Source organism: Capra hircus, chromosome 21 (genome assembly GCF_001704415.2).
Source record: "Capra hircus breed San Clemente chromosome 21, ASM170441v1, whole genome shotgun sequence".
NCBI classification, from domain to species: domain Eukaryota; kingdom Metazoa; phylum Chordata; class Mammalia; order Artiodactyla; family Bovidae; genus Capra; species Capra hircus.
In genome coordinates this window covers 54,429,234-54,441,915 of record NC_030828.1, presented here as the reverse complement: position 1 = coordinate 54,441,915, position 12,682 = coordinate 54,429,234, and the positions used below count along the sequence as shown (strand labels likewise).

At 36.1% G+C, this 12,682-nt stretch overlaps 1 protein-coding gene across 1 annotated transcript in view; it reads left to right on the top strand.

Moving 5' to 3' along the window:
- The window catches only part of MIS18BP1 (MIS18 binding protein 1), a 45,367-nt gene that overhangs the window by 24,646 nt on the left and 8,039 nt on the right, over nt 1–12,682 (top strand). The window contains 3 exon segments of the mRNA XM_005695289.3: nt 7,403–7,575; nt 8,342–8,502; nt 9,996–10,144. Coding sequence (XP_005695346.2) covers nt 7,403–7,575; nt 8,342–8,502; nt 9,996–10,144 — 483 coding nt within the window.

Genomic DNA, 12,682 nt, shown 5'->3' with positions numbered 1-12,682 from the left:
TTGGACACGATGGAGTAACTTTCACTTTCACAGCTAACTTAATATGTCAGAAGCCAAACTTACTTTCTTCTGCCTGTCCACTTTACCTGACATTCCTGTTTCTTAATATGTAATTCTCCTAGTCAGCTAGCTTTAAGCTCTTTATTATTATTGGTTTTTAATCTTTTAAAAAATCATGAAGCTACCAGTATACTTAGGAGATGTTGTGAGTTAGGTTCCAGACTACTGGAATAAGCCGAATATCTCAACAAAGCAAGTCACATTAACGTTATGGCTTCCTGGTGCATATAAAAGTTATGTTTACACTATACTGTAGTCTATTAAGTATGCAATAATATTGTATCAAAAAACCCCACTGTATGTACCTTCATTGGGCTTCCCTGGTGACTCAGATGGTAAAGAATCTGCCTGCAATGCAGGAAACCCAGGTTTGATCCCTGGGTCAGGAAAATCCCCTGGAGAAGGGAATGGCAACCTACTCAGTATTCTTGCCTGGAGAATTCCATGGACAAAGAAGCTTGGCAAGCTACAGTCCATGGGGTCACAAAGAATTGGACACAACTGAGCGACTAACACACATACCTTAATTTAAAAAAACTTGTTGCTTAAAAATACTAATTATCATTTGAGCCTTCAGCAAGTTGTAATTCCTTTGCTGGTGGAGGGTCTTGCTTTGGTATGGATGGCTGCTGACCAGAGTGGTGTTTGCTGAAGGTTAGGGTGGCTGTGGCAATTTCTTGAAATAAGACAGTGCAGTTTGCCACATCAGTTGACCCTTCCTTTAATGAATGGTTTCTCTGTAGCATGCAATGCTATTTGATAGCATTTCACCCAGAGTAGAACTTCTTTCAAAATGGGAGTCAATCCTCTCAAACCTTGTGACTGCTTTATCAACTAAGTTTATATATTCTAAATCCTTTATTGTCATTTCAGCAATGCTTTATCAGCTAAGTTTATAGAATATTCTAAATCCTTTATTGTCATGTCAGCAATTTTCACAGCATCTTCAGTAGATTTCATCTCATGAAACCACTTTCTTTACTCATCCGTAAGACGCAGCTCCTTGTCTGTTCAAGTTTTTTCATGAGGTTGTAGCAATTCAATCACATCTTTAGGCTCCACTTCTAATTGTAGTTCTCTGGCTGTTTCCATCACATCTGCAGTAACGTCTTCCACTGAAGTCTTTAACTCCTTCAAGTCATTAATAAGGGTTGGAATCAGCTCTTTCCAAAATCCTGTGAATGTTGATGTTTTGAACTCTTCTCATGAGTCACACATGTTCTTAATGGTATCTTCACGGTGAATCCTTTCCAGGGGGGTCTTCAATTTACTTCGCTCAGATCCATTAGAGGAATCACTATCGAGAATAGCTCTAGCCTTAGGAAGTATATTTCTTAAATAATGAGACTTTGAAAATCAGAATTACTCCTTGACCCATAAGCTGCAGAATGGACATTATGTAACAGGCTGAAAACAACATTAATTTTGTTGCACATCTCCATCTCAGAGCTCTTGGGTGACCAGGCGCATTGTCAGTGAGCAGTAAGATTTTGAAAGGAATCTTCTTTTCTGAGTTGCTTTCCACAGTGAGCTTAAAATAATTCAGAACAGATATGCTGTCCACTAGGGTTGATGTTTCACTTATAGAGCCCAGGTAGAGTAGATTTAACATACTTAAGGGTTGCTCAAGTTTTTGAAATGGCAAATGAGCACTGGCTTCAAGTCCCTAGTTGCATGAAGCCAGTCATTGACTTTCCCTCCTTAGCTATAAAGTCCTAGACAGCGTCTTCTTCCAATACAAGACTGTTTTGTCTACATTGAAAATCTGTTGTTTAGCCATCTTCATTGATGATCTTAGCTAGATCTTCTGGCTAATTTGCTGCAGTTTCTACATTAGCACTTATTGCTTCACTTTGCATTTTTGTGTTACAGAGATGACTTCTTTTGTTAAACCTCATACCAATTTCTGCTAACTTCAAACTTCTCATCTGTAGCTTCCTGACATTTTACCCTACATAGAATTAAAGAGACTGTTAGGGCCTTGCTCTAGATTAGACTTTGGTTTCAGAGAACCTTGTGACTGGTTTGATCTTCTATCCAGATTGCTAAACTTTCTCTATATCATCAATATGTCTCACTTTCTTATCATTTATGTGTTTACTAGAGTAGCATTTTTAATTTCCTTCAAGAATTTTTCCCTTTGCATTCACATTTGGCTAACTTGTGCAAGAAGCCTAGCTTTCAGCCTACATCAGCTCTTGACATGCCTTCTTCAGTAAGCTTAATCATGTTTATCAGTTAAATTTGCTGTCTTAGATACATACAGTTCTTGGCTCCCAAACAATATAACAGTAACATCACTGGTCACCATAACAAATACAGTAATAATGAAAAAGTTTGAAATACTGTGAGAATTACCAAATGTGACAGAGACATGTAGTAACCAAATGCTTTTGGAAAAATGGTGCCAGTAGACTTACTTGACAGAGGGTTGCCATAGGCGTTCAATTTGTTCAAAAAATAAAATCCCAGTAAACCAAAGAGCAGTAAGATGAGATATGCCTGTGTAGCCTTTTTCTTGACGCTACTCTTTTTCAGACCTTTAATGCCTTTTGCCTGAACTTTGGAAGCAGCTTTGTATTTGTACTTTGTTCATTTCATATGAGTAAGTAATCTGTTCTATACAACTCCAGATTAGTGCTAATGTATTGTGTGGTTCTAACAAGTCAAAATCCTTCACTTGTATTCTTACTGATCTTCAAATTATATAAAGCTTCTTCTGCCTTACATTGAGAGCAATAGTTGACTTCAGCTATCCTTTTCAGGTTGACCTCAGTTATCTATCCTTTTCAGCTGTATCCCCCATTATTTCCTTTACTGTATATTCAGATCACCTAAGGATATTTTGAAATGCTTGAACTGCAGAAATGCCACTTCCCAGTAAGATAAGTAAGCATACTCCGCTCTGTTTCTTCTATGCAGGTATAAAAACCTGAACAGAATGCTTGAAACTGCTTTTGTTGATGCAGAAAGATATTGATTCAAAGTAGACTGTTCAGTACGTATATAGTAAACGTCAGAGCATCCACTAAAAAACTACATAGATATCTTCAAATATATAATAGATAAAATACTTTTTTAAAAAGGCAGAAAAAGAGAAATAGAAGATGGGGAACAAAGAAAAACAATTGCATTAATTATGTTAATAATTTAAATGCACCATTTTATAGACATTGTCAGAATGAATTTAAAAACACAATCCCACCGGGCTCCTCTGTCCATGGGATTTTCCAGACAAGAGTACTGGAGTGGGGTGCCATTGCCTTCTCCAGTCATATAAAAGAAACACTTCAAAGATGACATCGCAAAGTTAAAAGTGAAAAGATAGATAAATACCACACAAACCCAATAGATAGCTAGAGTGGCTATACTAATACTGATCAGAAATTTCAGTATGAAGAAAATATCAAGGGTAGAGCAAGACATTACAAAATAATAGAAGTGTCATTTCACGAGGAAGGCTTAATCCTAAATGTGTATGCACTGAACAAAAACTCAAAATACAAGAATCAAAATCTGAAAGAACTAAAAGGAAAGTTGTTGTTCAGTTGCTTAGTTGTGTCCAACTCTTTGCGACCCCATGGACTGCAGCAAACCAGGCTTCCCTGTCCTTCAGGAAAGGAAAGTACTGAACTGGAAAGAGTCATATGCACAATTATCATTGGAGATGTCAGTGTTCTCTTACAGAACTAGTAGACAGGAAATTAGTGAAGGTGTAGGAGAACTGAACAACACTACCAACCAACTGTACCTAGCTGACATTTTAGAATAGTGTACATAACAGTAGGGAAAAAAAATGTTCTTTCCAAGGATAGGTGAATTATTCACCAAGATGAACATTTACTAGATCATAAGATAAATCTTAACAAATTGAAAATAACTGAAGTTATACAAAGGGTATTTGTTGGCCATAACTAAATTAAACTATAAATCAATAAAAGAAAAATATTCCAAGTGCTGGAAAAATAAATAACACACCTGTATATAATTCATGGGTCAAAGAGGAGGTCTCAAGGGAAAATATTCTGAACTGAACAAAGAAGAAAATATATCAAAATTTGCAGTGTGAGCCCAGAAGTTCACAAACAACATTATAGATTGATTTTATGTAGCTCATTTCTCTTCCTGATTTTCACAGCCCTGTTTGCATAAAGGCAATCATGGTACAATCTTAACAGTGAATGAACTGCTAAGTAATAAAAAGGAAACACTATCGATTCTTGTAACCATTTGAATGAATTTCAAAGGTATTATGCTGAGTGAAAAGAGCCAGTCCAAAAGGTTACGTGTTATATGATTCCATTTATATGATGTTCTGGAAAAGACAGAACTAAAAGAAAATGGATCAGGGATTTCCAGTGGTTATACTGGTGAACCACAAAGAGGTAGGACCAGAAGTTTTTTTTTTCCAGTCTGATGGAGCTTGTTTTGTATCCGTAACTATGTATATGTTAAGATTCATAGAACCATTCCCAAAAGGACAATTTTACTATAAACTTAAAATGTTTTATAAGTACCTAGAGTGCATACTATTATAATATTCTGATCTGGAAGACCTGGGCTTGGGTTATGCTTCTTTAGGTTTTTTTTCACAACTCTGACCCACAGCCATTTCTTTGAAGTTTCAGTTCAGTTCAGTCGCTCAGTCGTGTCCGACTCTGCGACCCCATGAATCGCAGCACGCCAGGCCTCCCTGTCCATCACCAACTCCCAGAGTTCACTCAGACTCACGTCCATTGAGTCAGTGATGCCATTCAGCCATCTCATCCTCGGTCGTCCCCTTCTCCTCCTGCCCCCAATCCCTCCCAGCATCAGAGTCTTTTCTAATGAGTCAACTCTTTGCATGAGGTGGCCAAAGTACTGGACTTTCAGCTTCAGCATCATTCCTTCCAAAGAAATCCCAGGGCTGATCTCCTTCAGAATGGACTGGTTGGATCTCCTTGCAGTCCAACGGACTCTCAAGAGTCTTCTCCAACTCCACAGTTCAAAAGCATCAATTCTTCAGCGCTCAGCTTTATTCACAGTCCAACTCTCACATCCATACATGACCACTGGAAAAACCATAGCCCTGACTAGATGGATCTTTGTTGGCAAAGTAATGTCTCTGCTTTTCAATATGCTATCTAGGTTGGTCATACCTTTTCTTCCAAGGAGTAAGTGTCTTTGAAGTTTACCAGACTATAAATATGAATTATTCCTTAGAAAATCCCATGGATGGAGGAGCCTGGTAGGCTACAGTCCATGGGATCGCGAAGAGTCAGACATGACTGAGCGACTTCAGTTTCACTTTTCACTTTCATGCATTGGAGAAGGAAATGGCAACCCACTCCAGTGTTCTTGCCTGGAGAATCCCAGGGATGGGGGAGCCTGGTGGGCTGCTGTCTATGGGGTCGCACAGAGTTGGACACGACTGAAGCGACTTAGCAGCAGCAGCCATATGCAGTTTCTTTGTCTTCATTTCTTTACCAATATTGTTGCCTCATTTTCTTCTGTTATATTTTTATCCATCCCTCAAATTTCATCTCACGTGTCACTTCCTCCTTGTAACCTTTCCTTGTTATTACCTCTTCCTACTTTCCACTCAATTAGATGTAAATACTTTCTTCTTACAAACAACATAAAGCAATTCTAATGCTGACTTCTCAGCAAAATAATCACATAAGGAGCTTTTGGAAAATGCAAGGACTGTCACCCCAGTTCTTCTGAATTGAAATCGTCAGGGGGAGAGTCTATGGATCTGTTTGCTTATTTTTACTTGCTTCCTTAAATTTTGCTATAAGCTCCTTAAGTGATTCTTATTTGCAGCCCACTATTTTATACCCCTCATCATGCTTATAGCCTAGTAGCGTAGATAGATACTTAGCAAATAATCCCTGTTAGAAGTTTATGAGAATATTTATCTGGAAAATGACTTTGTTTAGGCAGATACCAAAACTAAGATTTGAAGGATAAGTAAGTATTCAAGCCAAAGATTCAGGATAAGTACATTTTAAATTAAAACCATGTATATAGAGGTAGAAAGTAAGAGGGAATATTTTAAAATACTAAAAGGCCAAAATGACTGGCATATAGAAAGTGAGGGAAGAACAGTAGAGGATGAGAACAGATAGGCAAGGAATAGTATAGGTCCTACTTGGTTTTTATGCTAAGAATGATGAAGTGATTTTTTAAAGAGAAAATATGCAAAAAAAAAGTAGAGCATTCATTAACAAGCTCAATACTCATAGCATTTGGTCTCCTTTTATATATGGAATAAGTGGTATTCTGTAGTTAGATCATATCTATTCACAAAAGTTGACTCTTAAATATTTAGGAATTTTACAGATTGAATGTTAAAGAGTCATTATTAAAAATTATATAAACTAAAAATAAATTTACTAAAAACAAACTCTAAGCTCATCACTTCCTAAATATTTTACTATATTTTATTCTTATCTGTGCGCTTGAAGTTTTTAATGTCTGTCATATCTGTATGGTAGAAATTCTGTATAATTGGTAGCTTGAAATCAGCCACAATAGAAGTATTTACAATATGGAAGTTGACAAACACCACAAACAGGGCTTTTTAACCCCAAAGAACTAGTTAAATTTTTTCCATCATGACACTGCATAGGTTACTTGGTGAGTTAAATAGACCTTTTATGGCAGAACTATTAATATTAGCCTTAACCACAATATATAAAATCTATTGGGAGTTTGGGAGATAGTAATATGTATACCAGGTTCTAAATAATCATTTGCAATGAAATTTTAGAATGTAACTCAGTTGTTAAATTGGGTAACTACCTTATATTGACTTTGTTTTTTTCTATTTCAATCTTCATTTCCCTCAATTAAGTACTATACATAAAATACTGAGTTCTAGAAATTAAAATAGAGTAAATGCAAGCATAACACTTTTTAGTAAGAGTTTGTAACCTGGAATATATAGAACCTAAGAACTTATCTTCCTGTATACTTAGCACCAGTAAGATTCGTGCATTGGTGCAGAAAAGTTAATCATGCTAGAGCCCCTACCTCCTACCCTAAAGATCTAATCATTGCTTAGCTGGACTTAGGAAAATATGTTGAAAGACTGGGCATGCTTTTTCAGGTTTCATAGAATGCAACAGAATTGAAGGCATCTACTAGATACATAAACTCATATCTTCATATTTAGTTCAGTTCAGTCGCTCAGTCAAGTAAGAATTATTAAGTGTAGGGAATACTAACTTCTTCCCAAATAGTTATCTAGAATGATTTTGATAAAATTCCTGATTCAGTGGTATCCCTTTACTTCAATAAAAGGTGACTTTTATTGAGTTGAATTTCTTGTTCTTTAACTGGTTTTGGTCTTCTGTAGTGCTGTTGTATCTCTGCCAAAGCACAAGCCTGGTTTCTGGTCAGACGTAGCCATGGCTGTAGGTTCTCGATCCGCGGATGAATGCCAGAGGAAGTACATGGAAGATCCCCGAGGAAAACGATTTCAGAAACGTGACACCAAGAAAAAGCCAGCCAACCCCAAAGGCAAAAACGGTGACCTTCATAGCAAATAGTTTTTTCCTAGTTCTCAGTATTGATTTCTGATTACTCATTAGATATAATTTATATTTATCCATGTGTCTTATAATAGGTGGATTTTTTTATAATTTTAAAGCTAGAAACAACTCCAAAGATCATCTGTTTAATTTTTAAAGTCTGACCTAGCTACTTCCTTATATTAATAGTAACCTTAGCAGCCTTGTGCTTTGAGTTTGTTCTAGGAAATCTGCAGTTGGATCCAGAGATTTCAACAACTGGGTTGTTTTTCTGAGTTAAATTTGAGGTCAGTTTGTCAGGGTCCCTTAGTAATTCATAAGAAAACTCGTAAGAATGTTTAGTTGTGTAGGCCCCAGGAGTACACATTCCTGGCCAGGTTTATGCCAGAGAAGTCTTATATGAAGCTTTAGGGAACATTCAGTATCCCTGTCCTAATTCAATAAGGTTTATATTTTAGCAAGACAATAGGGTAGACAACCAGCAAGGGAAATATGAGAGGTAACTTCCCCAGGTGAAGAACCTTTCCAACCTCACCCTGCCTAATCCAAATGTAATTTCTTCCCGAGTATTTTTGTAATCTAATCATATTGCCCGAATCCCAGTATAGAGTCATTTGTTATATAGGAGGCTTGGAAATACTAACAACAGATGCTGAGTTTATTTTATATGAATACACAGTTTAGATTTTGCAAAGGATGTTTACTTTATAGAGCAGTTACTGTAAAAGACCAAATCCTTACCAAAATTTTTGCTGATTCTTAAGGCAAGATCGATGATGCTGATAAGAAGGAAACTGTGAGGATAACTGCCAAAGTGGGAACTCTTAAAAGGAAGCAGCAGATGAGAGATTTTCTTGAACAGCTGCCGAAAGATGACCATGATGATTTTTTCAGTGCAACACCTTTGCAGCATCGAAAAATACTGGTAAGAGTCTTAAATGTAGAAATCATTGTTTTCTTTTTATATTGACTTTGTATCTTTCATTTTTATTTAGGGTTAGTGTTCATCCCTAATATTTAGGCCAAGGACTGATAGCCTCCACAGAAATGTCAGAGTAGAGGACAGGAAGCAGTCTGCCAGTCATGCCGTTCTCCTCAGTGGCCAGGGTCTGCCCTTCAGTGGGGTTCAGAAGTAATGCTTAAAGAACCAAATAGAAAGCCCAGAAAAAGGCCAAGCATATATATTTAAAATTCATATGCAGTGAGGCAGACTTTAAAAGGGGGCGTGACAGGCATAGATTATTACCTACTGCATAGTAAATTCAGAGGAGGGACTACATGGCAGCATAAAATTGACAGATTTGAATGATTGCAAGAATTTTTATACTAATAGAATGAAAAAAATCACATAACTAAAAACTTCAGTGATTGGGATAAAATATTTGCAATATATAAAAACCAATACAGTATTGTAAAGTAAAATAAAGTAAAAATAAAAATTAAAAAAAAAAAAAGTAAGAACTCATTCAGATGGTCCTGGAATAATAAAAAGTATCAAGCTCATAGGGGAAAAAAGTAGGCAAGAAAAAAATTCAGAAGGCTCACACTTGGGGTTATTTTTCCATCTACCCATTTCACAATGTTAAATTATCTAGTTGTAAAAGGCTGCTTAGTGAGAACTTAGTGACACAATGATCTGGGGCCCCTTTTTACCTAGACAGGTTATAAAGGGAAGTATTTTAAAAGGGAGCCATCTGAGGCTCTTACTGTGTTCTCTGCACAAAAACACTGATCCTTTAGGCATTGTGCCCTTTATATTATTCCTCCCATGTTTTGTCCTAAGTGCAACAGTAGCAGTATTTTAAAAGCAAAAATAATAAAATAGAAACAGAAGCCCACTTTTTCTAAGCTTTTAATACAAAGGTAAGTAAAACTTTAATTAAAAGATTAAATTATTTATTGGAAATATATGTACACAGAAAGTTTAATACTGCCTGAGTATCTATTAAGTACCAAGCATAACAGTAAATCAGTTATACTTTTGCTTTGTTCTGTCTGTGCAGAGGTCAGTATACTTGGCCCACAGGCCAGATCTGGCATATCAGCTCTTTTTATGAACAGTATTTTACTGGACCACAGACATGTTGGCTGTGGCAGCTTTCCTGCTTCAGCAGTGGAATTGAGCAGTGGGACAAAGACCATAAAACCTAAAATATTTTCTGACTCTACAGAAAATATTTGCTGACCTTTGACCTATGCAATACTAGAAATGTGTGTCCTTTCCATTTTACACAATAGAAACTAAGTTTTTTAGAGACCAAGGCTCTGTTCTCTACCTACTAATATTTTAGTTATTTATCTCAGTTGTGAAATTATAAGAAGGAAAATAACATAATCCCTCCCCTCAAAAAACAATTTGTGATAATGAGGAATTCCGTTTGTAGGGGTGCCTGTTGGTAATACATATTTGCTTTTTAGTTACCAAGTTTCCAGGACAGTCAAGAAGGGGAGGATATTCTGCCAAATATGGACAGAAATCCAACAACTCCATCATCAGTAATCTTTCCACTGGCAAAAACTCCTCAGTGTCATCATGTCACGCCTAGCATGCTAGACTCTATAAACAGGTACGTATTTGTACATATGGTACTAAAATTCTCTCCATCAGCTTTTAACATCCCATGAGTTGAAGACAGCAGATATCAGTAATTAGAGAAGTCATCATTATTTTTAAAAAAAACAAGAAAGAATGGTTCCTAGAGGTCAAAGATGGATAGTTCCTGCAAGTATAGGTGTTTTCTGTATTGTCAGTACACAGTTCACACTCTATATTAGGATAAATTCCAAATGGGTCAAAGTTTGGCATGTAAAAATTAAACTATAAAATATATCTTTAGAAGACTGTGGAGAATTATTTCATAATCTTAGAAGTCCCAGAAGCCACTAACAAAAAGTATGATAAAGTCAACCTTATAAAGTTTTAGTTGGTACCAACTATCATAAATAGTCAAAAGAAAATGAGAATCTGAGAAAAGAATTTTTGGAACTTACAATTTTAAAAAGAGAATTTATGGGAACTTACCACAGGAAAAAAGGCTAACTTACCTGTTATAACACTCCTACAAATTAACAAGAAAAGGAAAGCCATTCTCACATATTACTAGTGAAAAGGTAAATTAGTTCAGTCCCTGAAAGTGGTACTTTGTTGATATCTATCAAAGTTATAAATTCATATACTCTCTGACCTAGCAGTCCTACCTCTAGAATTGTGATTGTACAGCTAATTTGTTGCAGTATTGCTTATAATGACAAAAGGCTGGAAAGAACTGAAGTGTCCATCGATTAGGGACCAATCAAATTTTGCTACATTATGTAGCCATAGAAATTAATGAGAAATGCTTTATGTACTTATGGTAAGAGATATATTAAATGAAAAAAGGGGGACTTCCCTGACAGTCCAATGGTCAGGACTCCACAACTCCCAGTGCAGGGGGCATGAGTTTGACCCCTTGTGGGAGAACTAAGATCTGCATGCTGCAAGCACAGCCAAAAAATAAATAAATGAATGAAAACCGTTAGATGTAGTTAATGTGTTATCAGTTGTGTAAATAGGGGCTCTGTGTGTGTGTATCCTTGTATGTATATGTGTTTATACACACACATAATTGCTTTTATTTGATCAAATATCTCTTAAAGGATACATAGGCAACTGAAAACATTGGTGATCTTTCAGGAGACGAACTAAGATAACTTGGGACAAAAACAAAGACTTTTTAAATTCCACACTATGTGAATATAAACATTATTTTGAAATATAAATCAATCAAATAATGTGGGGAGGAAAATGGAAAATGGTAAGGCAGGCTGAAAATAGACTATTCATTTGGCAGTTCAGCAGGCCAGCACTAATCTTGATAAGAGCAGTTTTCATGGGGTGTGAGAGAGCGAAGCCAATATGATCAAAACTGGGAGGAAAAAAAACCATCAATATTCTCATGAAGCTTAGTGGAAATTTGAATTTGCATTTACTCAGCAAAAACATAATTTTTCCTAGCAATCCAGAAATTATTTTTTGTTTATTTTTAAATAAGTATTTACAAGTGAAAGTATATTAAGCATATAATTTTTTAAAATACTTCAGAATTTTATTTTATTGAAGTATAGTTGATTTACAGTGAGGTCATTTTCTTCTGTACAGCAAAGTGGCTCAATTTTATATATAGATATATATTTTTTAAAATATTCTTTTCTATTATGGTTTATCACTGGATATTGAATATGGTTCCCTGTGCTATACACTAGGACCTTGTTATTTATCCAGTCTCTATATAATAGTTTCCATCTGCTAATTCCAAACTCCTAATCCGTTTCCCTCCCAATCATCTCTCCTACTTGGCAACCACAAGTCTGTTCTCTGTGAGTCTCTTTCTGTTTTATAGATAGGTTAATTTGCGTCATAGATTCCACACATAAGTGATCTCATGTGGTATTTGTCTTTCTCTGTCTGACTTCACTTAGTATGAGAATCTCTAGGTCCATCCTTGTTGCTGCAAATGGGACTATTTCATGCTTCTTTTTATAGCTGAGTAGTATTTCACTGCATATATGTACCATATCTTTTTTATCCATTCATCTGTCAACTGACATTTAGGTTGCTTCCATGTTTTGGCTATTGTGAATAGTGCTGCTATGAACATAGGGGGTGTATGTATCTTTTTGAATTATAATTTTGTCTGGATATATGCCCAGGAGTGGAATTGCTGGATCATATGGCAACTCTTTTCAGTTTCTTGAGGAACCCCTATATGTTCTCCATAGTGGCTGTACCAATTTACATTCCTACCAACAGTGCAGGAGGATCCCCTTTTCTGCACCTTCTCTCCACCACTTATTTGTAGATTTTTAAACGATGGTCGTTCTGACCAGTGTGAGGTAGTACTCACTGTAGTTTTGATTTGCATTTCTCTAACAACTAGTGAGGCTGACCCTTTTTTCATGTGCCTGCTTTCCATTTGTATGTCTTCTTTGGAAAAATGTCTCTTTAGGTCATCTGTCCATTTTTTGATTGGGTTGTTCTTACCTTGTTGAGTTGTATGAACTCTTTGTATATTTTGGAAATTAACCCTTGTTGGTCACACCATCTGCAGATATTTTCTCCCAGTCTG